The 25,745-nt window shown below is 46.3% G+C and overlaps 2 protein-coding genes across 10 annotated transcripts; one reads left to right on the plus strand and one right to left on the minus strand.

The window, feature by feature from the left end:
• Positions 1–725: 725 nt before the first annotated feature.
• Positions 726–11,214, minus strand: NDUFS3 (NADH:ubiquinone oxidoreductase core subunit S3). Its single transcript, XM_006113416.4, has 7 exons — positions 11,058–11,214; positions 10,001–10,066; positions 8,941–9,038; positions 8,457–8,606; positions 5,125–5,250; positions 1,972–2,091; positions 726–985 (listed from the first exon to the last, which is right to left on the minus strand). The coding sequence occupies exons 1-7, from the start codon at positions 11,098–11,100 to the stop codon at positions 818–820; spliced, it is 771 nt and encodes a 256-aa protein (XP_006113478.1). The 5' UTR covers positions 11,101–11,214; the 3' UTR covers positions 726–817.
• KBTBD4 (kelch repeat and BTB domain containing 4) lies at positions 11,203–25,734 on the plus strand. 9 transcript variants are annotated; one of them, XM_075927440.1, is made up of 6 exons: positions 11,261–11,373; positions 14,228–14,343; positions 14,454–14,588; positions 18,901–19,521; positions 23,082–23,188; positions 23,790–25,734. In XM_075927440.1, the coding sequence occupies exons 4-6, from the start codon at positions 18,930–18,932 to the stop codon at positions 24,648–24,650; spliced, it is 1,560 nt and encodes a 519-aa protein (XP_075783555.1). In that variant the 5' UTR covers positions 11,261–11,373; positions 14,228–14,343; positions 14,454–14,588; positions 18,901–18,929; the 3' UTR covers positions 24,651–25,734. The 9 variants fall into 9 exon arrangements, with proteins under 9 accessions (XP_075783561.1, XP_075783559.1, XP_075783555.1 ...); XM_075927445.1 differs by lacking the exon at positions 11,261–11,373 and adding an exon at positions 15,044–15,245 and having other exon boundaries at positions 11,398–14,343; XM_075927441.1 differs by lacking the exon at positions 11,261–11,373 and adding an exon at positions 11,399–11,932.
• Positions 25,735–25,745: the final 11 nt, after the last annotated feature.

The following is a 25,745-nucleotide window of genomic DNA, read 5'->3' on the forward strand; positions in this document are numbered from 1 at the left end:
AATAGACCCTTCATGCTGGCTACAGCAGTGCACAACATCCCGACGGGTGGGAATCAAAGGGATCATGACCTCCTGCCTGGTACTGTAGACAGCATACGGGTGAAGTGTATGTCAGCTAGGCTTAATTATTGTATTATAATCTTCTATTAATTGCTTTTGCATTGTTCTGTGCTGTACCAATTGCTTTAGAATTTATAGTATTTAAGGTTTTAGTTATATAGTAATTGTAAGGCTTGTAAAACTTAAACAACTATATTAACTGCTTAAAGCTTGCAATAAATAAGAAAGTGGTTAAGTCTCTCTGAAGTGTCCTCGTTTCCCTCGGATTTAAAATAAATTGACAACTTGCCAAGTCCCTATTTGTAGTTACATAATGAGTCCTGTCAATTAGCCAGTTTTTAGTCTATTTAATGTATGTTTTGTATCTGTTTTTTTATTCAAAATGTTTAATCAAATGTTTCCTTGTAAAAGGGTTAGAATTCTGGCCACACCAGTTAATTAAAAAGAAAGAGGTCAGATGAGTCCTTCATTATCTGCTCTCCTTTTCCTCCCTATTCTCTAGTCCCTTCCCTGGTTCTTGTTCATAGGAGCCCCGCACCCAGTTTATGATTGGTTTCCTGTTAGTGATTTTACATTATATCGTTAATGGAAGGCTTAAACACCACCCTGTGTTTTTCAGCCAATTAGAAAACTACATTTTCCATTCATGAGTTCACAGACAGGGGTCTCATATCAAGTTTTATTCATATAAATATTAAGGTAGAACAGAAACATCTGTGATATACAGGAAGTTCTCAGCATTCTCTCTGTCCTGCTGTTATTTTGCATCTCCTTTCTTGTCTCCTGCTTCTATTTTCAGGGTCTCTGGAGCAGCACGATAGGCAGGAAATGTCTCCCAGGGGCTATTTAGATCAAATTTCCGGAACTCCTGAGCCAGCTCCACGGGCTCTGCCACTACCCGTTTCACCTCATCGTCATACCGCACCTGCAATAGGGCAAAAAAAGCTGGTCACCATTAATTGTTCACAGTTACCACTAAACAGTTTCTTCTGTTAGCCAAATACCAAAAACGCTCACTCAATTTTTTTAAAGTTCAAAGCTGACAAGACACGTGTCAGCCGACGGTCTGGCTACAACATGGCATAAAGAGAATCAGGCAAAGCGCAGGTGTGTTCTAGCCACATCTGTGACACACATCAAGCATGACCCAATGCTATTCCAGTCCTGTTTTCCCAGCCTCAGCACAACAATGGTCCTTTGGTCCTTCCCTACAGCTCCCTCTGCTGTTCCAGTTCTGGTCTGCCTCTCAAAACAGAGTTAATGCACCTAATCCTGACTTGCAGTTCCTTCTTTTCTAGTCCCCAGATTCTCCTAAACAGATTTTCAATTATGCAAATGCTTTGTGATACAGTCTTGCGGGACTAGGTGGAGACCAAACAAATTATTTGTGTTTTAACCTACATAAAAATCTATGCTAGAGAAATGGGATGCATTAAGAGAGCCTAGGCATATAAAGGTGATGGCTTTGTAGACTTGCCTTTGGGTTTGAAACACATTTGCTTCCTGGAAACAGAGATTCCCAAAGGATCCGCTCAATCATTTAACGTGCTAGGGGAGTTCAACTAAATCTCCAGCAATTCAGTAAGAATGAGTAGATCTTTTAAATAGGGCACTAAAAGTAGGTAGTACTGTTTTCTTTGCTTGGAAAGCAAAACTTTTTGCTGCTCTTGTGCAAGAAGAAAGATTTGCACTATCTCTCTGGCCCAAAACTCCCCTGTCGTGCAGGGTGCTGTGCACAGTACTGTGCACGGGCTAAATTCCAGGAGGAACCTGTATAGTACCTGAAAAGCACTTAGAAAATGTAAATTATCATTAAGCAAACATTCCATAATTCTGTAACAGTGATGGCTCAGCTCTGAAGTGTAGACATACAGGTTTTCGGAATGCAGAATGAACCACAATTCTTCATACCTCTACATATCCAGAGAGTGGAAAGTCCTTCCGGAAGGGATGGCCCTCAAACCCATAGTCTGTTAGGATTCGCCTCAGGTCAGGATGGTTGGCAAAGAAGACTCCATACATGTCCCAAACCTAAAAGAAAGGAAACCAAACAAGCCACATGACCCCACCATAGAAGAACTCCTCAGTGTACCTCAAAAGCTTAAAACTGCCATACCTCAGCTAAAAGGGGCCAACCCAACACTGAAAATCTCTTCCCAATAAGGCCTGCTCAGGATACTATGGGTGGTAGTGCTTTTAAGACTCCGTTTTCAAACTCATTCTAGAAAGAAGCCACCCTCTACATATACTGTACCAACAATGTGTAGGCTGAATGCCTGGCCAGTGTAGTGGCTGAGCAATTGATCGTGGCACTACTCCTAGATATCAAGGTCAGAAGGGATGACTGTGATCATCTAGTCTGATCTGCTTTAGTTGGTTAACCAATTAAACGTTGGGTCAACCTAATGTTTAATCAAGGATTTTACATACCTATTAAATAATTGCCTGATTTTTTCCCATCTCTGTGCTAGGTCCCCTGCAGGGCTGGAGCATCTCCGTGCCCACAACAGGAAAGGAGCTGGTCCAGTCCCCACTGGTTACTTGTTAACAGGAGCTGATAAGTATTACCCATTTAGAGTGATGCTTACCCGTTAACCGAATAACCAGTTAACCTTTTGCATCCCTATTATTTAATGACAGTAAATGTTGAGATTCAAAAGAAAGTTTTACCATTGTTAAAACAAAAATTGTCAACATCACACGTCAAAACACAGAAAGCAAATATCCTTAAAAAAAAAAAAAAACACAATCTGAAAACTTGTCATCAGTGGAAATTCTTTTCCCCTACCAGTCAGTATGTAGCAAAATTGACGTTTCTAACATTTACCAATAAAAATCTAATCGTTCCAAGCCTATGCATAACACATGCCTTAAAACCTCCCACAAAAGAATCCTATTTAAAAAAAAAAATTCTTGATTTAAAAATTACCAGTTAAGGAAATAAGATTGAAAATAAGATGCAAATTGTTAACACCTTTAGAGCAATGGTTTTCCAAACTACGGGTCATGACCCAATGCTGGGTCGTGGAATGTTAGGCACTGGGTCTTGTTGCTGCAGGAGGATCAGGTGGGGCCCAGTGGGGTGCTAAGGCAGGCTACTTGCCTGCCCTGGCACCACAGACTGTGCTGCGCCTCAGAAGTGGCCAGCAACAAGCCCGACTTGTGGAGGGGAAAAGGAGTGCACAGAGCTCTGCACACTGTCCCTGCTCTGAGCACTAGCTCTGCATTCTCATTGGCTGGGAACATGCTACTGGCCGCTTCTGGGGCTCAGCATGATCTGCAGTGCCACGGGAGGTCGGAAGCCTTCCTTAGCACTCCGGCTGCACTGATGACCAGGAGCTGCTCAAGGAAAGCCCCTCCTGCCCCAGCCCTGACACTGCCAAGCCAGAGCCCCCTTATACAGCCCAATGCTCTCATCCTCAGTCTCACTCTGGAGCCCACACTCTAGTCAAATTATGTTGGGTCACGGGCATCAACCATTTTTTTCAAATGGGTCATGAGAAAAAATGGTTTGAAAACTACTGACCTAGAGGCATTAACCACTGAAAGAACCACCCTCCTTGCTAAACCCTAGAGTAAGTGTTCCCTCTTAGCTCCCTGCTGAGGACAGAGCAGTGAGTCTCTCCCAGCCAGTAGGGAGGAGTCTGTCCTTACAGGCTGAGAGACTTGCTGCTCTGTCCTCAATAGGAAGCTACTGCTGTAATGGAGGGAGAAGTGCCCCTCCTCCAGCCAGGCAGCTCCGTGTGCGAGTCCTGAGCACCTGCCTGTGCAGGGCTCATTAAGCAGCTGTAGGGTTGTGCTGCCACACATCTTAGAGGGAACAAGGGTCAGCAACCTACAACACACGTGCCATAAGTGGCACATGAGCCGATTTTGAGCCGCATGTGGCGGGAGCTCAGCCCCCCCCCTCCTCCCCCATATGCAGCGGGAAGCCCCTGCTGCCACTCGAGCCCTCTCCCTTCCCCTGCGCCTGACGACAGTGGGAGGAGGCGGCAGCGCTGGTCTGTGGCAGTGGCTCCTCCAGCATCTGGGGCTGGCCCGGTCACCATGTGGCTGCAGCAGCAGCACCTCCAGGGCAGCTACCCAGGACAGCTGGGAAGTCACCACATGGCTGTGGCTCCAACTTCAGCCTCAGGGATGGGCTGGAGCTGCAGTGGGCTGTATGGTAACTGTTCCTGGGCCAGGTTGCAGGGTGGCTGCTGGGACTGGACCCGGGGCTGCAGTGTGCTAGAGAGCTGCTATGGTGGTGGCTGCTCCTGCGACAGGGGATCAGGCTGCCATTCTTTCTGCCATCATCACTGGTGGAGCGGCACTGGAGACAGAGGCTTGTGTGCTGCTTAAAGTATCAAACTATGGGCCCGAAATCGGAGAACTCAGCAAGGGAAAGCAAGGCCAAGGGTCACACTAAATGGTAAGATCTGCATCTTTATTTATTTATTAATGAAGCTGCTAAAATCTAAGTAGGACTATTATTGACTTTAAAAAGTATCAATAGCACGCAGACCTGTAAATAGAAGTGAATAAGTTAAATCTCGGCACGCCACTTCTGAAAAATTGCTGACCCCTGGTCTAGAGGATAATAATCTTACTAGGAATAACCAGCATGGATTTGTGAAGAATATGCCAAAACATGCAGGGGGGATGCGGGTAGTCGACTCAACTCCTCTTTTACATCCCTAACATGCTCTAGACTTCATTTACGAAGGGAGGGGAGAAAAATTAAATGCACAGCTACAAATCAAACTGAAAGAGTCAACAATGTGATGCAGTTGCAAAAAAGGCATATTATTCTGGTCTATATTTGCATACATCTCATATGTAAGATATGGGAGGTAACTGTCCTTCTGTACTTTGTACTGGTGAGGCCTCAGCTGAAGTTGTGTGTCCAATTCTGAGCTTCACACTTTAGGAAAGATGTAGAAAAGTTGGAGTCCAGAAGAGAGCAACAAAAATGATAAGATTTAGAAAACTGATTTATGGGGAAAGGTTACATGGCCTCCTCCCATCCCCATATGGACCCTGTTCCCAAGTATTGAGCCCCTAGGAAAGTACACTGGAGCTCACCTCTCTTTCATACCAGTTTGCTGCCCGATGCACTGACACTATTGAATCAACAGGCGTCAGCTCATCTGTGTATGTCTTCACACGGATCCGAGAATTAAAGTGTAGAGATAGGAGATTATAAACAATCTAAAGGGAACAGAGAAAAAGCAACCAATTTATTGTGTCCCAACCCATGTTTAAACTCTCTCCCATAATTATTTTTATAGTAAAATACCAGCTAAAGGAGCACAGACAAGGAAGGAAGAGAGGTTTTCAGAACAGCTTTCCAGTAAAACCATGATAGCACTTCATACTTATGGAGCAAGGGTAGCCACTCCATAGTTAAAATTTAAGCTAACTTTTCTACTATTGGCTGGATTTATCAAAAAGCCAAAACTTACCACCTCTAATTTGCCCAGAAGCAAACCAATTTTGAAATTGAACTGGTCACATTCAGTCTTAAGGTCTATAGTCTTGATTAATACCTTACATTGTACAAAGCAGGTGAAAAAATAGACCAATTTATAAAATAAGCAGAAATTGGAGACAAAAGTGTTATTACAACTTGGAAGTATTTAAACTAAAAAAAAAAAAAAATGATTAGGGAGTTGTCAAGTTTTGGCAAGGTCACCAATAGTTTTGGTAACAGATTAAAATATGGCTGGAATGGCAGGAATCATCAATGTACAACACAGATATATTTTGATTGGTTAATGCTCCTACCTTCCTATTATTTTAAAAGATTCCCTTATTGCATGGGGAGTCACCTAGCCCATCCCTACCAACCACTTGCTAAGAGTTAAGGACAAAAGGCTATTTTCATATGATTGCCCAGACACTGAGGCCTCCCTTGATCACTTTCATTCACATATTTAAAACCCATAAAGGCTATGGACTGAACAATTGGGAATTTGTGACTTTAACCAAAGGAGCCTGTACTATGGCTGCAAAGTCTTCCGAATTCTTTCCTCTACCCACTAGCATCACTTTTACTGTGCTTGGGTTCAACTTCAGCCTAGACATAACTATCCTTGCTGGGGATGTGAACAGGTAACCAGTTAACTGGTTTCCCAGTAAGCATCACCCTTATCAAGTGATGCTTACCAGTAACTAATTAACCGGAGCCTGGCCTGCCTGGAACAGCCATTTCGTCAGGTCCACTGTGCTGCACCATCGGGGGCACTCTAACACAGCTGGACTGGAACAGGCCTCCTCCCATAATGCAGGCCCTGGCCAGGCCAGAGCAGCCCCCAGTGCCAGTTAAACATACAGTTAATATTTTAACCAGCATTTTACATCCCTAATACTTGCTCTGTTGCTAGAAGTCTGTGGCCAAAAGGCAATAAAAAACAATGTCTTTATACTGATAAGTCTTCTAGATGTTAAAGGAGGTGCAAGTGAAAGATGCAAGTTGTCCTTCTTATCTTTTCTATCTGTGTGCTTTGAAGAAATTAAAGAGCTGCTGTGTTGGATTTTCAAGAGCTCCTATGGGAGTTAGATGCTTAAATCTACTAGGTGATTTTGAATATCCCATCTACCATTTATAACTAATTCTTTCCTGCAGTTTTTTTTAAAGAAGCTTTTAACGCAGGGAAGTCTTTTTAAATAACAATTATTTCAAAGTATGCACATTAAGTTTCAAATGTTTTAACTTGCTTTAAAGTGGTTGAGAATAGGTTTAAAATATATTTCACGTTGGTTATATACAGTAGGAGTTTATTGTTTCTGTATTAGGGGTTTTCCCTGGTGTAATTAGATCAACTTTAAATAGATTTAGCTACCCAGTTGCAAACTTTTTAACAGAAACAAAGCCTAAAGAAAGGGTAACGCTGCTTTAGGAGTTTGATATCCTTAAAACAGCTTCAGCCTAAACTCTTAGTTTTTTGTTTTGGAATACAGCACCTTACATTTGACATGGAAACAAAAGGTAGAGATGCTGTTTCAGACTGTGTGAACTGCAAGAGAGAAGCTGTCAGATCCTGTGGAGGGTCAGAAGCTATTACTAGAAAAGACAGACAGACAGACAGACACACACCTCCCACCCCCCAGGCTAAGAAGTAAGTCCATGGAGGATTTTAAAACAAAGAAGATACTTTCACTATGGTAGATGGAGATTCAGGTAGGCAGGAGCAAAGCCAAGACATGAAACTCTAAACATTTTTGGGTTGGGGCTTTCTTTGTTATATGTGTGTACGCTGCATAGCACAACAGTACCTCAAATTCTGTTTGGGGTCTTTGGTTGCTACTTCATAACTACTGCTAAATAACTAGAAGTCTATCTATCAACAAAGGCCACCCAGAAGCATGGAGCTGTTCAGACTTGAAGGCTGTAAGGAGGACAAGGAATATGAAGCAGAAGGAGTTGACATCATCAGAAAGAATGGAGGAGAAAGGTCTCTGTGCCATAAATAAATCAATGGCTTCAGATGCAAAGAGCAGTCTTACTCCTGGAGAAATTCTTGCCAAAAATTAAAATTTTTTGCGTATTTTGTTAAAAATACCAGTTTCAATTATTTGGTAATTTATTTCAACATACCCATCAACAAGTTCATCTGTAACAATATGGACAAAAAGGTTTACCATACAAGTAGAGAGTTAAAGAAATCCCTACAAGAATGCAGTTGCTGTTTCTCTGTAATGCCTTTGTTGGTCTGGGTGTCACACATATTAACTTGTAACATCCTGGAGGAAAACTCAGCCCCTCCAGTCTCAGACATCCCCACCCCAACCCTTTCCAGAGCCCACCTGTGGAGCATTCCCCACCATCCCAGACACCTGCACTCCATAGAGCTCATCTATGGGGCACATCCCATCCCAGACACCCAACACCCCAAGAATTCAGACAGGGAAACAGCCTGATGCTGGGTCCTAGGCTTCTATGAAGTTTCCTGCATACTGCCTCCTTCCTTCAGGATACACTGAGAACTGCAGCAGCCCAGAACTCTCCAGGTCTCCCCCCCCCCCCCCCAGTGTCCTATAGTTGTGAGTTGGAGAGCTGGGCTCTGATGGGTCCAGTGGCTCCTAATGACAGCCAACAGCATTAATGCCGTGGAGAAAAAATGAAATTCTGCACTGGTGAGTAGTACAGAATTCCCTTAGGAGTAGAAATGTGCACTTGATTCATGGATCCCTGAGGCAGACGCTTCTCCTCAGAGTGACTCAGGCTCACTATTTAAATGGCTTTGTTAATGATGTCAATAATACAACTGATTCTATACTCAGTGGGTTCAGTAAAACGCAAAGCTCATAGAACAGATAAATATAACTATCATAGAAAGCAAAGGTGATGGCCAGAGCTGTACGGAACTGCTTATCTACTACAACTCTTTGTATCTTCAAGGAATAGCTCCCACCTCAAAACGGTATTGTCGAGTTGGGACATCAACAGCAGTCAAGTCAGCCAGAGATTTAAACTGGGCATTGGTGTGATCATGAAGGAAAGTCAGAACTGGAACAATCCCATCAGGATGGATAAGTATCTCCAATTCATTGAAACAGGTAACCTATGGAAAAGAACAAAAAGTGAATTAGCATAGACACTGAAGGGACTGAGCAGTGTATTGAGTAAAGCAGGATACTCAAATCAGGAGGGTTTGGGACACATGATCAACTATATCACATCAGATCAAAGAACTCAATATCAGAAATGGTTTTTAACCAGCTCTATCACTCTCTCCCACCCAACCAGTAGAGGCCTGTAAAACTGTGCATATTTGCTTTATAACCACAGACCATGTTTGTAGATTGTGGATTGGATGCAGATACATGCAGCGATCTATCAACCTCATCCTCATTACACATCCCCCAAGCTACAATGATTTGATTAGTAATACTTACCTGGACTTGCTGGACATACTTGGGCAGAATTTCAGCCACATACTCTCCAAAAGCACATAGCTGTTTCTGGACCACTTCATCCTTTCGTCTAATGGTGGCTGGAAAGAACAACAAACTTCTCAGGGTGATCAGCCATAGAAAGAGGAATAGCAACTCCCAGCTCACATGAGCTAAGCAAGACTCTAGCTAGGTTGGTCATAGAGACCAATTTCAGGAGGAACATGGATAGAGTCTAATCTGTAGCAATGTATAATATGCCTAGCATATTTAGGAAATAGAATTTGGTAAGTGGGCAAGTCTATTCCAATGCCCAGCTATCAAGTGTCAGACAACAGAATACCCTGTCACCATGAATATTAAACTACTTGCATAACACTGATTGGAATCAAAGGTGGTGTAGAAGGGACGGGATGTTATAATTCAGTAAAAGGAATGAAGTAGGAGAGAAGTTGAGAAAGAACATCTGTAAACATTTCCTAAGGGATTTAACAGACTAATTTCTGATAAGAGGAAAGCAGGTTCTCCAGCACATAATGTCTTACTTCCTCCAGGAAAGTCCTCATTTTTCATATACTATTCTGACATCTCAGCAACCTTTTTCGTAACACAGGAAGTGTTTTTTATTTTAAATTTGTCAGCCAAAACATTTGTTTTTGTAGGTCAGGATTTATTAAACACAGAATTAGATCTGATGTGATCACCAAAAACAGCCTAATGGAAAGAATATTCACTTCAAATGTTGTTCATTACACAAAAGAGAGAACTTTGAGTATAGGTCACCAAAGCTGCTGTTTTGCTCAAAATGCTTGTTAACATTTATTCTGTATTTTATGACAAACCCATTCAGAACACAAAGTTACTGAAGTCAAAAATCGTCTTCCTTTTTGAGATTCAGGCATTTGTTATGGTTGAGTCAGAAACTGGCAGTAGCAGCACCAGCACACTTAGAAAAAATAAAGTACATAGATAAAAGAAAATGTGGTCACCTTGCTGAGTTTTCTAAGGCCCACTATACAGATTCCAGCAGGTATGAAATAATAATAAATTCTGACAGACTTACGATGGGTTTCTGTTGTGGCGCTCCCCTCAAAACGAGCTTGCAACAGTGCTGCAGGGCGTGCAGCAGCTACAAAGAGAAGAAGCATACATGAAACTGTCTGTACCACATACTTCATCCTCCTATAGGGAGAATGCCTTCTTTTCCCTCCTGTCTAGAGAACAGATTTCCATGTTGCTGAACTCAGGTGAGATGAACTCCATTTTAACATATGGGAATCAAGTCTGACCTCCCCCCACCAAACAATGATTTTATAGTGTAGTGAAAATACTTTAAAATCAATCTGAATGTGTAGTCCAGCAAACAAATGTTACTCACACAAATTCTACCAAGGAGGTGTATTCCTTCTGTTAAGTACTATGCAAAAAAACAAAGGCTAGGGTTACCTTTTCCACTCAATTCAATAAATGCTCCTGTCCTAAACCAAAATTCTGGAGACTCACTCTTTAGGAGTGGAGGATGTATCACTCGGTTTTTATATACAGCAATACCATGTGCCCAACTATTGTACTTAGAAACTAACAGGGCTCGATATACTAGAGCAAATGCAAATACGGTGCTTCTCTGCCTAGCAGAGAGGAAACAGCAAATACAACACGGATCTCGGAGAGCCTTTCTTTCTGTCGTGAAGTTTATACCACAACCATCGCTACACTATTCAAGCCTCCTCCCGGAAGCACTAACTCGGCAGGTATCTTACTGCACAAGAGACACTAGGTAGATTTTTACCAACCAATGAGGAGTCACCAAGAGAAGCGAGGCCCACAGACACCAGGTGCGAGTGACACACAGAAGGCATTTGCCAGTTAGCTGTACAAGACGCGTAGACGTAAAATCTTTTCCCCAACGGGCGGCACCAGCTGACCCAACTAGGCCGATGAGAAACGGGCAGGCCGAGGTCCTCTGCCATCGACACACTCCGGGCCAGAGGGGCTGCATAGGCCGCTAATTTAGAGGGGCTCCCCCGACTCACGTGGGGCCGGGGTCACGAGGGCCCCTGCTCCCTCCCCGCCAGGCCAGGCCAGGCCGATCCGTTCTTTCCCATGACCCCCGGCCTCACCTCTAAGGCCCGCCCGGGCCAGCCCCAGCGCTGCTGCCAACATCCTGTCCCGGAGAGCGAAGCAGGGACACGGACAAACAAGGGCACGGACCGGAAGCGGAAGGCGCCTCTGCCATTGAATTCCCCACTTCACGGACCGGAAGCAGAAGCCGCCGCATCTGTCAGTTTCCCCAGGAGTTTCCGGTGACCTGTCGGGAGGCGCCGGACGCGTCGCTATGCGGAAAAGGAAGGTGCAGCCGCTATGCGGGTCCGCAGGAGGCTGGCGGTGGGTGGGTGGTTCCGCCCTGGGCCGGCGGCATGAAGGGAAGAGCCGCAGGTGGGAGCCCTGACGGGGCAGGCGCGTTTCCCAGGCCGAGTCCGCGCGGCGTTTCCCTTCCCGCCTCCTGCCCCTTCCCCACCGCGGCGGCGCTCGGGCTGCAGCCGCGAACCTCGCCCGGGCTGCTGGGCCCCCTCGGTGGGGGGCGGCGCCGGGGGCTCCGGGATGGGCCGCGCTTAGCGGAGCCTTCCTGCCACAAGGGACGCACCGTGGGGTGGCCGGGCAGGTGGCGGCGAGGGGCGCGGGTTGGTGCGGCGCGCGGGGGGCGGGCGGGCGAGGGGCCGCCCCAGTTTCCCTGCACTCCGTTGCCTTGGGCGACTTAGCAGGAGCAGGTTTCTGGGCGGGATCTGAGCGGAGCGGCGGCCTGGGGGTGGGGGCCCCAGTTTGGGACTGGAGTGGTGGTTCAGACGGGGGTGGGATGGCGGCAGTGCGCCACGCAGGCCGGGGTAGCCTGGGGTAGGAGGCGGCCGACAGGGGGGCCTGTCATTGCTCGCAGGAGAGGCAGAAGAAGAAAGAGGTGTGCGGACCTGTCTGGTCTTGTCCAAGGGCTTAGTTCTAGGTACATATCAGTGATGACGAGCTGGGTGAAAGAAGGCAGGAGAGATCCAGGGAGCGGACTGGTATTTCAGGTGCCTCCCGCACGCCCTGGATGGGCTCAGCATTGACTTGGTAGCCTTGGAAATATGGCATAGAAAAGACTCCAACAATCTGAAAAGATCTCAGAGGGAAAACATGTTAGTCTGTAACTTTAAAAACAAGTAGGCCTCTGGCACTTGACCAAAATATATAGAATCACGAACTTTCCTAGGCAAAAAACACTTATCAGATGAATTGAAGTGGAATCTTTATTCCCTGATGTGCTCAATTAACCACTTACAAGGGTAAAGCTCTATGTGGCATCTGAATTCATATGCCCTTCCTTCTTCAAATATCCTGAATACCAGTCCACTTTTCCATTACTCTTCCCTTTGTTTATATTTTTCATCAGTTGATTCCTTTTTTTCTTGGGGGTAACTTCATCCCTCTCTTCCTTGGATTGGTTGCATACTTAGATACACATATAAAATTCAATAACATCATTAATAGTTTTTTTAATCTCTCTGCCATGACTTGTATACACTGGAGGGAGCACTTATATGGGTATTAAGGAGGCCAAAGAGAAGGAGACTGCAGTAATCAAATTGGAAAATAATCAGGGCTTGTAAAAGTGTGTTAGCTGATGGGACAGAGAATTGGTCAGAAAGAAAGGAGGAACCCAACATGACTTCCTGATTGTGTAATGCAGACAATAGTGTTGTCAGCTATGATAGAGAATGAGAGATGTAGAGAAGATGTAAGAGGAAAGATACATTTAAATTGTTGAGGTATCCATGAAGAAATGTGGGAGAGACAGGCTCTCCAATTAACTTCAGACCTGCCCAGCCAAACTGCTCTCCACCAGAAAGGAAATACAGGCAGTCCCCGGGTTACGTACAAGATAGGGACTGTAGGTTTGTTCTTAAGTTGAATTTGTATGTAAGTCGGAACTGGTACATATTGTAGGGGAAACTCTAGCCAAACATTTCTCCAGAGCTCAGTTTTATTCTCCCACACCTCACTTCCCTCAGTCCTTTATTCTCAAGCTGAGGTGTCTGCTGAGAAAAGCCACTCCGCGTCTCCCTGGTCTGCTGGGGGGGGGCACTAGCTTCGCGTCTCCCTGGTCTGCTGGGGGGAAGCAGCTAGTGCGGGGTTGCTTCACCCAGTTTGTAAGTAGGGATCCAATGTAAGTCGGATCCATGTAACCCAGGGACTGCCTGTAAGTAAATCTGAATACCATAACTATAGAGATGGAAATTAATTTAGTGTTTTGGAGGTCTTTAAGGGATGCTAGGAAATAATGCCCATGTGGAAGAAAGCATGAAAGAGGATCCTTTCATGTATTTTACCACCAGTTTGTTGTTGTTCCTTTATTGAGGGAATTGAAGACTATACGACTCTCCAATCTCTGAAAAATCCTGCACATGCCATGTAGTTAAGTTAATGTTATTAAAAAAAAGTCACTTTTAGCATTACCAGAATTTGTGCACTTATTTTCTTAGCCTTAATGCTACTTCCACTGGAGTTTTTAATAGAAGTACTGAGATGTCCTTTTCCTGGTGGATTCTTTATTTTAGATGAGAAAACGAAAAATGACTGTTGGTATTTATTTTATCTTTTAAATAGCTAAATTACCCTCATTGCAGTATTTGAATTAGGGATGTAAGTGACTAATCGACTACCCGATAAGCCTAGGCTTATCGGGTAGTCGAGTCACTACTTGACTAGTTGCTTACTCCCCCACCCCCTTGCTGCCCCTGTATCAGAGACAGCAAGGGGGGGGGACAGGAACCAGTGCTGGGGGGAGCTGGCTTAAGAGCTTGTTTCCCCCAGCACCTTCTCGGCCGGGGAGGCAGAGGCATAGCATGGGAATCGTGTCCTGACTGCTGCGCCTCTGCCTTTTAAATGTAGTAAGAGCCCCAAGGGAACCCAGGGTGAGCAGGGACTCAAGCATCCCCTGCTTGCCCGTGGTCCCAACTGCTGCACCTTCACCTTGAGGACATTTAAAAGGCAGAAGCGCAGTGGAGATAGTGAGTGCTGCCCCACCCCTTATTAACTAATCAAGAAGTCATTGACTACTTGATTAACTGATTAATCGAAATTTAACATCCCTAATTTGAATACATTCTAATAGTGCATTAAATGACATGATTAGCATTTATTACATGTAGTTCATTCTCTCATCCTCTCCCCAAGAAGGAAGCTGTGTGCGCATTGCAGTGTTATGTTTTGGTATAGCTTTTTAATAAGAACATGCTGCTTTGTGTTTATACTGCAGAAGGCAAGGTTGAAAAAATGGACTTTATACTTAGAAGGGGTGATGAGTTTTGTCATGGTCCTTAATTCTGATGGGAGTTTATTTCACAGTCTGAGAGAGGTCCCCTTACGGCACAGGTGAGCATTACCCTTTCAGTAAAAAGTTCATGGTACCTGAAGAGTGAAGTGATGTTGCCAGTGTCAGTTCTTATGCTGGCACTTCAGATGACTTTTGTTTTTGTTCTTAGGTGCCCTGGCCTCAGGTTGAGTGCTTTGAAGACGAGGAACAAAAACTTGAACATGACTTGAAATTATGGTAGCACACTGTAGAGAGCAGAGGACAGGTTTGATGTAGCCGTGGTGGCCTGCGTTGCTGAGGAGAGGTACTGAGTTCTGTTTTAGTTGGAATTTCCAAAATGTTTTCATGCCCAGGCATGTTGCACTGCTGTAGGGGTAGCTGACATTTATAAGATAAGCAAGGTTATTGTTCTCCAGGACGGAGGATCTTGACAACCAGAGATAAGAGAAAGCATTGCTCATGTGTGTTACTTTCAGCAGAGAACCTGGGAATGCTTCTAAATTACAGACTGACTCGAACAATTGTGCGCCTATATCTTCAATCAAAGAAGTACAGCAGTTGCAAGTGGGTGAAGTCCTGATCATATTGAAATCACTGAATAATGAGAGAGATTAGCAGAGAAATAGTGGCTGTGGTTATGACTGAATGGCCCGCTAGAATTGGGGCTAGACATTTAGTTTCTCAATGAGGGGTAAAAATGAGTTTTGAGTGAGTATAGTTCCAATTGTAAGTACCTTGTCCATGTTCTGCTATTAAAAGGAGACATCAACTGCTGATGCCAAAACCCTTCAGATGCAGAACAGCATCATCAATAAAGAAGTAGCTACCACCTTTCTGTTCAGCAGCTCCCCTTTATGGCAGAGACCTATGTCTTTTTGTCCCTGAGGAAGTCCCTGCCACAGAGACACAACTGCTCCTTTCTCTACTGCTAATGTAGAGAACAGCTAATAACATCTGGCAGGTATCTTCTGGCTTGAAATGTGAAGTCTTTCTATGATATGTTATCTGATACAATTTGCCTGAGAGTAGTAGTTTCTACAGGTTGTGTCTTGTATTGAAGATGGAGGGTAGGGATGTGAATGTTTAACTAGTTAATTGGTAAGCCTCGCCCTTAATGGGTAAGGCTTACTGGTTCCAGTTAACTGGTGGGGGCTGGAGCAGTCTGTCACAGGCTTGGGGCAGCTCCAGTCCGGTAAGGTCTGCTGTGGGCAAAGCCCTTTCAAAACAGGCCTGTTGAATTGGTTTACTCAGGGGTTCCCAAACTTTTTACTTTAGGTGGAACCTATGTTTTCTTTTTCAGTACTGTTTTTTGCAGCCAAAACATATAAACGCATATAAAAAAATGAATTAAAAATGAATAAATGTTCAGTGTTTCACCCGACTGCATCCTCCCAGCCTGAGCCATGGGCACTCCAGGAGGCGGAAGCAAGAGCAGATTGGGGGTGAGGTATCTGGCTAGGAGGGAGGGTGCGAGGAGGGATAGAGCTGCCAGTTTTGTACCAGACAGGCTGGTATTTGAGGGTTCTGTCCAGGAAACAAATTGAGAAAATACCGGACATATAAAATGTCCGGTATTTTCTAATTAGGTAAGTTTTATTATTATTAGGTGTATCAGTCCGTAGCTGCAAACTGCGTGACTGGTAGATGTGCTCATGCTGCGTGAGTGTGTCTACCAGCCAGGCAGTTCACAACTACTCGAGGGAGGCTATGGGGGGTGGGGGTGGCAAAAGGGAATATGCGGGGCCGGACTCACTCGTGTGCCTGGTCTGTGTGTTACTGGGTCAGTCCTGCTTCCCGCCGGCCAATTCACTCCCCTCCCCCCGACTTCTCCTCCTGATCTCTCCTGGCCAGCCTCGCTTCTGGCGGCTGGTTCTCCCATCTTCCTCCTCACAATCTCCCCCATCCAGCCCCCCCAACCCAGCCCCTGGCCAGCCCGCTGCCCCCGTCCAGCCCTGCTTCTGCCGCCCACCCTGATCTCCACCGGCCAGCCCCGTTGCCCCCAACCCTGCTTCCCAGCGGCTGGTTTTCCCCACACACACACACACACCTCCTCCCAGCCCACCCCCCTCCCCTCCCAGCAGCCACGCTGAGGCCCGGTATTTTTTTCCTGTGGCCCGGTACTGGGCCGCAGCCCATAGTTTGGGAAACGCTGGGTTAACTGGTTAAACATAACATTTACCCAGTTAACTAATTAAATGGGATTTTACACCCCTAATTCAAGGCACTTCGTGCAGTCATCAGGCACTTAGCAAATTTTTCATTTGGGTAGTTGGAGAACTTTTCTGATTCTTCTTTTTCAGTAAAATAAACACCCGATGCATTTATCTCTATACATACATCACCTCATTTTCATATAGTAATTAGCACCTAACTTGCCTCTGTTTTTTGACAAAACACCATACCTTGGTCTTGTTTTCAACATAATAATACCATATTTTCCTTGCTTTATTGGTTTGAGAAATCCCTGTTGTGAAACTGGATGGGAGTGTGCAATATAAGAAGAATGAATCTGACTTTAGCAGAGTCATTAATTCTGAAATTTCTTTCATATAGCTTCTAGGTTGTAAAGGGAGATTCCCTTGGCATTTGTAAAGGGCAGAGTCATGATTTGGGATGCTGGATATTTCCCCAGTATATCCTTAATCTGTTTTGCAGTATTTCGCTACAGTGCTGATAGGAATGAAAGGATTATTTGCTTGTTCCAGAGAATAGAATAATGGGGTTCCACTGATGCATGAGGTTATCACTGTAGTATATCTCTATTGCAGTTTTCACCACCTCATGTGCTGTAGTTACAGTAAACTTCCGATAATCCAGCACCTTTAGGACCCAGGGGGTGCCGGATTATCAGATTTGCCAGACTATCGGAAGGGAGGGCTATGAGGGATCTGGGGTGGGGTGGGGGATGCCACCCCAGACCCCTCATAGCCCCGCCTTCCGATAGTCCGGCTCTGCCCCAGGCGTCCCTGATTCAGCCGCTGCTGGTCAGTTTCAGCAGCAGCTGAATCGGGGATGCCTGGGGCAGAGCAGCTGGAGTGCTGTGGGGCTGGTCTGGTAGCGCTGACCCTTGGCGCAGCAAGACAAACCTGGCAGCACCTGAGCTACTCTTGGGGACGCCTGGAGCAGAGCAGCTGGGGTGCTGCCGGGTTGGTCCCGCAGCGCCGCTCCTCGGAGCTACTGGACCAACCCGGCAGCACCCCAGCTTCTCTGCCCCAGGTGTCCCCAAGTCAGCCGCTGCTGATACTGATCAGTGGCTGACCCCAGGAAGCCCGAGGCAGAGCTTCTCTGCCCTGGCTTCCTGGAGTCAGCCGCTGGTCAGTTTCAACAGCGGCTGAATCCAGACGCCTGGGGCAGAGCAGCTGGGGCGCTGCCGGGTTGGTCTGGTAGAGCCAACCCGTGGCGCTGCGAGACCAACCCGGCAGCACCCCAGCTGCTCTGTCCCAGGTGTCCCCAAGTCAGCTGCTGCTGAAACTGATCAGGGGCTGATTCCAGGAAGCCGGAGGCAGAGCAGCTCTGCCTCGGGCTTCCTGGAGTCAGCCGCTCATCAGTTTCAGCAGCGGCTGAATCGGAGAAAGCTGGGGTGCTGGCGGGTTAGTCCCGCAGCCCAGAGGGGCAGCGTTACGAGACCAACCCGGCAGCGCCCCAGCTGCTCTGCCCCAGGCTTCCCCGATTCAGCCGCTGGTCAGTTTTAGCAGCGGCTGAATCGGGAAAGCTGGGGGCAGAGCAGCGCCAATGGTCCGGCTGCCTGGAGCACTTCCGGGTTCCTGATGGTGCTGGACCATCAGGAGTGACGGACCATCAGATGCCAGACCATCGGAGTTTTACTGTACAAGGAAGTGCTACAGATCGGATGAAAATTTCTAGTCACTATGTTACTTAGTCTGCAGGTTGTCTGGCTACCCATCCCTCCTCTTGGCTTTTGGAGTTGCATATACCCTGAGCTGTATGATTTAAAAAACAACTCATGGTCCTGCGGCACCTTAAGGTACAACTACACAGCAGGGCTATTTTGGGATACCGGAAGTATCTCAAAATAGCTACCATGTGTCTTTTGAACGCATCTGCTATTTTGAGGCCTATTTTGGCATCCCTGTAACCCCCGTTCCATGAAGGCTAAGGAATGTCTCAAAATAGCATGTTATTTCAAAATTCAATCAAAATAAAATATGCAATTTGCATAGCGCAAATTGCATGTCTTATTTTGAGTTTAGGGTGCTATATGGACGCACCCTTAGAAAATGAGAAAAATGTAGATAGTATCATGAACTTTCATGGACACAACCCCTTCAGATGAATGGAGTAAGGAGTACAGGGTAGAAATAAAGAGCAGAGAAAGAGAGGGGATCTTTTTCCTTCCCCATCCCCTCTCTCTTTGCTATTTATTTGTACTCTGTACCGCTTACTCCATTCATCTGAAGAAGTGGGTTGTGCCCAAGAATGCTCATGGTACCGTCTACATTTTTTCTTCATCTCTAAGGTGCTGCAGGACTATTCGTTGTTAAGTTTTTTCAGTTATAGACTAACATGGCTACCCTTCTGAGACCGTACGATCTTGTTAGTTGAGGGGTAGAATCTCACTGCCCCCCCCCCCCCCTTTTTTTTTTTTTTTTTTACAGATTGTTGGAGGTCAGATCTGTGCAGCAACATGGACTCATCAGAGGAGACCGGGGGCTCCTCGACAGAAGAGAACTACTTCGTGAACTACACCTTCACTGACCGTTCTCACTCAGGCCGTGTAGCTCAGGGTATAATGAAGCTCTGCCTGGAGGATGAGCTCTTTGCTGATGTCACAATCTCAGTGGAAGGCAAAGAATTCCAGCTACACCGGCTTGTCCTCTCTGCCCAGAGCTGCTTCTTTCGCTCCATGTTCACTTCCAACCTGAAGGAGGCCCACAATCGGGTGATTGAGCTGCAAGATGTTAGTGAGAGTGTCTTCCAGCTCCTGGTGGACTATATTTACCACGGGACTGTAAAACTGAGGGCAGAAGAGTTGCAGGAGACATATGAGGTGGCAGATATGTACCAACTGACTGCCCTTTTTGAGGAGTGCTCCCGATTCCTGGCCCGCACAGTGCAGGTGAGGAATTGTCTTCAGGTTATGTGGCTGGCAGATCAACACAGTGATACAGAGCTCTACACAGCTGCAAAGCACTGCGCCAAGTCACATTTGTCACAGCTTCAGGACACAGAGGAATTTCTCAACCTACCTCTCCGCCTGCTGACAGACATCCTTACAGGTAGGTACAGGGAGCTTATGAGACAAGCCAGGATGTGGGGACGGATTGAGTATTGGGGTGGCTAAGACGCTTGTGGAGATTATCTAATCAACCAGCAGGGTGGCTTTGAAAAAGGACAAGAGGATGGGATTCAGAGGACCCAACTATCTTATTTAGAGGCTGAGTGAAGCAAGTCTTCCCACAGAAAACCATTCAGCATGACACTTAATCAAAGAAGCCTTGATAACTGCAGGTGACTATGAACTTCCAGCTCTGAGCAGTAGTCACATCTATATCTGTATCTATACTATTATAAAAGGAGAGGTGTCCGTCATGCCATCTGTCACAGAGAACATTGGAGAAGACTTGAGAAGTTTCTAAGGAGAGGCAGGCTTCCAGCCCCACCCTCTCCATTGAGGCCCCACTCCCACCACGGGGGGGGGGGGGCGGGGAGGACGAGCAGCAACATACCCTGCCCCTAACACAGGGAGGGGAAGAGCATGTGCCCCAGCATCCCCAGAGCAGCGGAGAGAGAAGAGGACACATGGCCCCAACACCCCGATCCCCGGGAGCAGCAGGAGGGAGGGTGCCATGTACCTGTCCCCTCCCTACTCCCACGGGGATGGGAAGACCACATGTGCCCCAGCATCCCTATAGCAGTGGGGAGGAAAGATGCTGCACGGCCCGAGCCTCCCTGCCCCCATGAGCAACGGGGAGGGAGGAGGCCCCACAGCCCAAGTCTCCCCGCCCCAGGAACTACAGGGAGGGAGGAGGTCATGTGTATGTCTACCATCACAAGGGGATCGGTAATGTTAATAAATATAAAAGATGTTTGCAATGTGTCCATATTGGCTATCACAACAGTTTCTGAGGAAAGGGTAACATCATCCAACCCACAGGTTTCAGGGGATGCTTAGCATTAAATCTTATGGGGGTCCCTGCTCACTGATATCTCAGGTGTATTTATTAACCTTAAAGGCAGAGATGAAAATCATTTAAAAATCTTCCTAGTATGGGGGCCTGGTGACCACCCTTTCCAGTCAGCTTTTCAGTGCTGCACAGCACATGCTGCTTGGGGCTCATGCAGCAATTTAAGGACCCAGGCTCCGTCCATTTGTGTGAGCAGCTGCCCCTTCTGCCATTCCTCCTGGTAGGTGGCCCTGAGAGGAGGGGAACAGCGATGTTGAAGTGCTGCTGTGATAACTCTTTAACATTGGTTGTGTAAAGGCTGGTACTGGTAGTCACTTACCTGATAATACTATTTCAGAAGCATGAACCTGAGCAACACATAAACTGCTTCCTTATTTGCCAAACAAATAAGCAATTAATAGAATTTAGCTGTTAGCTCTGCTATGATCAAACACAAACATTACAACTGGTTATTCTTGGTACTGTGTATCTTTAGAGAATCCTTTTTATTTTAGAGCAGTGGTCTCCAACCTTTTTAACCACAAGATCACTTTTTCAATTTAAGTGCAATGTAAGATCTACCTCAAACCCAAATACTTTCTCCGCCTCCTTCCTGCCCTTTCTCTGAGGCCCTGACCCTGTTCACTCGGTCCTCTTTTTCTCCCTCCATATCACCATGAAGGGGCAGATGGTTGGGGCACAGGCTCTGGTCTTGGGCTAAGGGATTTGGAGTGTGTGGGGGACTCTGAGCTGAGCCAGGGGCAGGGAGTTGGGATGCAGGAGTGGGGGTGTTCGGGACACAGGCTCTGTAAGGGAGTTTGGGTCTAGGTGACTCAGGGCTAGGGCAGGGGCTTGGAGTGCAGGAGGAGGTTCATGACTGGGGCATGGGTTTGGAGCAGGCTCCAGATGGACACTGCTTACCTCAGGTGGCTCCTAGGTGGTAAGCAGTGGGGCTAAGGAAGGCTTACCTCTGCCCTGGCCCTGTACCACTCTCAAAAGCATCCAGCAAATCCCCCCCCCCCATTCCAAGCCCTGTTGTGTCCTCTCCCTTTTCTGTGGAGATAGAATACAGGGTGAAAGAGGGGGGCATCCTGACATCAGCGCCCCCTCCTTTCCCTTCCCTTTCCTGCCCAGCAAGCAGAAGGCTCCCTGGGTGGTGGTGGTGGGCACAGTGGCAAAGGGCAGGAGACAAAGCAGCAGTGGGAGGAGCAGCAGCTGAAGTGCTGGTACTTGACAGCCTCTTGGCCAAACCAGTCAAGATCACCTGTCAGAGGCTCCAAGATCTACTGGTTGGTGACCACTCTTTTATAGGGTAATTTACCTCTTGTGCCATACCATTTCTGCCAGGAAAGGACAAATCTGCTTGCCTGCATTTTGCTGGGTTTAAAATGTCACAGGTGTAAAAACTGTCCTCATTATTCTGGCAAGAATTAATGCAAAGCTTCCTCATGAGACTGCCAAGGGAAAGGTGAGCTAGGAAGTGAGGGGCTGAGGTGTTTAAGATGTCTGTCTTGTATAATTGTTGTTGTATTCTTTATGTGATTAAGCATGAAAGTTGTTAAATTCTGTGCAAAGTATGTGAGTGTGTTCACTGCTTCACAACTGCTGCGTGCCCCTGAGAGTTAAATTATAAACCAGAAGCTACATGTCTTTGGGGTGGTATTATGGGAAAGGGACATGTTTAAGTAACTATAGTATCTTTGGGGGAAGTGCTGGTCCTGGGGCCCTATTGCAGATGGGCTGAGGAACTCCATCTCCAAGACCTAGCAGACTGAGAATCAGTGTGCAGAAATTAGATCAGAGAAACCAAGGGAAGAGTTGGTGCTGCAGCCCAACTAGGCTCTAGAAGCTTAATGCATCTCAGGGGATCCAGAGCATTGAAGCTTGGAGTCCTCTCTTAACAGTCCTCCAGTGAGTGCCTATGAAGGGTGCTTGCTAAGATCTGTGACAGTGGCTCACTGACATTCTAACTTATGGTACAGAGACCCCCTCAAATAGAACACTTGCTGTTTCACCCAGGAATAGTGTCTCTCCTGATGTTGAGCCAGGTAGACTTTGATATAGATGCCCAGTTGCTCCTACTGGATAGACCAGCCAAGTTTTATAAACTGCAGTGTCATTCTTGATCCACTCAAAATAGGGGTTGTTAACTTCTTTCCACCTCAAAGATACTATGGGCTGCGTCTAGACTGGCAAGTTTTTCTGCAAAAGCAGTTGCCAGCTATCTACACTGGCCGCTTGATTTTGCGCAAAAGCACTGATGTTCTACTGTCCGAAATCAGTGCTTCTTGCGCAAATGCTTTGAAGTTCCCGTTCGGGCAAAAGCCCTTTTCCGGAAATGTTTTTGCGCAAGAGGGCCAGTGTAGACAGCTAAAAACTGTTTTGCGCAAAAAAGCCCCTATGGCGAAAATGGCGATCTTTGCTTTCTTGCGCAAAACTGCGTCTAGATTGGCACGGATGCTTTTCCACAAAAAGTGCTTTTGCAGAAAAGCGTCCATGCCAATCTAGACGCTCTTTTCCGCAAATGCTTTTAACGGAAAAACTTTTCCATTAAAAGCATTTGTGGAAAATCATCCCAGTCTAGACGTAGCCATGGGGTAAAAGGTGACTGTTTCATGCCTTGAGAATTGCATGTCAATTTATTGTAAATTGTTTTGTCTCTGAAACCACAGATGGTGTTCCCTGTTCACAGAATCCAACAGTTGCCATAGAAACTTGGATAAACTTCAACAAAGAAGAGCGGGCAGGATTTTCAGAAATGCTGCGATCCAGTCTGAAGGTATGGATAGCCCTTGTGCTTCATGGTTAGTGTAGTTACCATACTGCTCTGGTTTCCTACTCACTGAGGAAGGACTCCTGCCCGCATTTGTGACCTCTTAGCAGGTTTGAAAAAGCTGTGGCTTCAATACCACAAATACACAAACGTAAAAAACCCCAGGTACTGTCAATGGAGTTAGCCTTTTATACTACTTTTGCCAATAAGGTTAACTAATGAGTGTTATTAGCCAGGTATTCCTCAAGTACACAGCTAAGGGACTGGTTTAGAAAGCTTAGAACTTGCATTCCCATATCTAGAATTCTGCCCCTGAGCATTTCCTAGTCCTTAACTGAACTACAGACCCACTGTGTAGATTATGGTGCAGGGCCCTGGTCAGGAATAAAAAGTGAATAGAAAAGGCTTGACACACTGTGTGTGGAGAATGTAGGGGCCTGAGATCTTATAGTCAAGTGAGGCTGAAATGATTTAGCACAGAGCTACTGTGCCCCAAAACTTCCTAAAGTAAATTGAGCTTTGGCTGTTGCTAGCATGTGTGTTATGACATAACTCCTATTTACCACAATTCTGACACAACCTCCTTCCCTTCTCTCTTTCTTATCAGGAGATTGGGGAGAATGTTCACATCTACCTGATTGGGAAGGAGTCGTCGCGTACACACTCACTTGCTGTCTCTCTGCATTGTGCTGATGATGACTCAATCAGTGTGAGTGGCCAAAATAGCCTGTGCCATCAGATCACTGCGGCTTGCAAACATGGCAGTGACCTCTATGTTGTAGGGGGATCCATTCCACGTCGCATGTGGAAATGTAACAATGCCACCATAGACTGGGAATGGTGCGCTCCACTGCCCCGTGACCGGCTCCAGCACACCCTAGTCTCTGTGCCAAGTAAGGATGCTATATACTCACTGGGGGGAAAGACATTGCAGGATACTCTCTCCAATGCTGTCATATACTACAAGGTGCGAGACAATGTGTGGACAGAGACCAACCAGCTGGAGGTAGCTGTTTCTGGGGCTGCAGGTGTCAACCTCAATGGTATCATTTACCTGCTGGGTGGGGAGGAGAACGACCTTGACTTCTTCACCAAGCCCTCCAGGATCATTCAGTGCTATGACACCAATACAGAGAAGTGCCATGTGAAGCCTTATGTATTGCCTTTTGCAGGGCACATGCATGCTGCTGTGCATAAAGACCTAGTGTTCATTGTGGCTGAGGGGGACTCCCTGCTGTGCTATAATCCCCTCCTTGATAGCTTCACCCGACTCTGCCTGCCCGATGCCTGGAGCTCAGTACCATCCCTCTGGAAAATTGCCAGTTGTAATGGCAGCATCTATGTCTTTCGGGATCGCTACAAAAAGGGAGATGCCAACACCTTCAAACTCAACCCAGCAACCTCTGTGGTGACGGTCACCAGTGGCATCAAGGTGCTGCTCACGAACCTGCAGTTTGTGCTGGCTTGAGGTGACCGGCCTATGGACTACACAGTATGGACATAAAGCAGCTTACAGGCACCCAGTCCCCTTACCACTTGCCCCAACAAGACCAGCTCACAGTATCATAGAGTGCCCCCTCCTCTTTAGTCCTGCTTGCAGACAATGAGAGTCTCCTGGATGTAGGGCTGTTTTCTCTTTCAGTACACTTTCTAAGTTGATTTACAACATCTTATGTCCCAGATGGACCGAATAGTGTACTATGATCCTCTGATGTGAAGCTGTGTTTCAAACTGCAGCAGATAAGCTTATTAAACCTGAACTATCCACCACCAGCAAGCCCTAGCATGAGCAAATAGGCCTTTTTTCACAGCCTTTTAGGGTAATAAGCCAGGAGGCTGCATGTGCTGCTGCCATTTAGTCACATCACAGGGCCTGGCCATCTTGCACAGACACCTCTCCCCATCAAAAAAAAAAAAAAAAAAAAAAACACCTCTGTGCCATCTGAAAGAAACAATGAATGTTTCTGGCTAAGGCTATAACACTGGCTTCATGTCTGAGACACTGACTAAAGCGGACTATACTGTAGCTTGATTTCAGTGGTAGGGCAGAATGCAACCAAGTCAGGGCCTTGGACCATCATAGTGGAGATGGACTTAAAGCAGAGGCCAGGGATGTGCTTGCTGCTACATTGCCACCTCGCAGAAAGAGGAAAATTATCATTATAGTACTATTGTGCCAGTGCTGGTTTCCAGCCCCACTACTGGTGCTCCCATCTTGCTGACATTATACTACGGAGCTATATGATGCTTAAAGATTAAACTTAAGTTCATTTCCTCACCCCCTTCCTTGCTGGCACTATTACCCTTCAGGTGAGAGCCTGAATACAAGTGTCTGGTGGGACAAATATATGATTTCTTTTTTGCTGGTAGTATTAATGTGAGAAGAGACATTGCTCTGTCCCCTGCAGTAATGCAGAGGTGGGAGGGGCAGAAGATCAAATCCTTACAGGTATTCTGATTTGAGGAAGAGGCAATAGCACAATGCTGGGGTCAGGAATTGTATTTGTTGTGAGATGAGGCTTGAAGCTTTTAATTAAAAAAAGAAAACCAAGCTCACCATTGC

The sequence above is a fragment of the Pelodiscus sinensis genome, chromosome 4 (assembly GCF_049634645.1).
Source record: "Pelodiscus sinensis isolate JC-2024 chromosome 4, ASM4963464v1, whole genome shotgun sequence".
Taxonomy (NCBI): Eukaryota; Metazoa; Chordata; order Testudines; family Trionychidae; genus Pelodiscus; species Pelodiscus sinensis.

Coding starts and splice junctions, on each gene's coding strand:
- NDUFS3 (XM_006113416.4), bottom strand. CDS start 11,100: ATGTTGGCAGCAGCGCTGGGGCTGGCCCGGGCGGGCCTTAGAG. Junction 2,092..5,124: donor CAAACTGGTATGAAAGAGAG/GTGAGCTCCAGT, acceptor CCTTTCTTTTAG/GTTTGGGACATGTATGGAGT. Junction 986..1,971: donor CACTCTCTGGATATGTAGAG/GTATGAAGAATT, acceptor GCCCTATTGCAG/GTGCGGTATGACGATGAGGT.
- KBTBD4 (XM_075927438.1), top strand. Junction 19,522..23,081: donor GCTGACAGACATCCTTACAG/GTAGGTACAGGG, acceptor CTGAAACCACAG/ATGGTGTTCCCTGTTCACAG. Junction 23,189..23,789: donor TGCTGCGATCCAGTCTGAAG/GTATGGATAGCC, acceptor CTTTCTTATCAG/GAGATTGGGGAGAATGTTCA.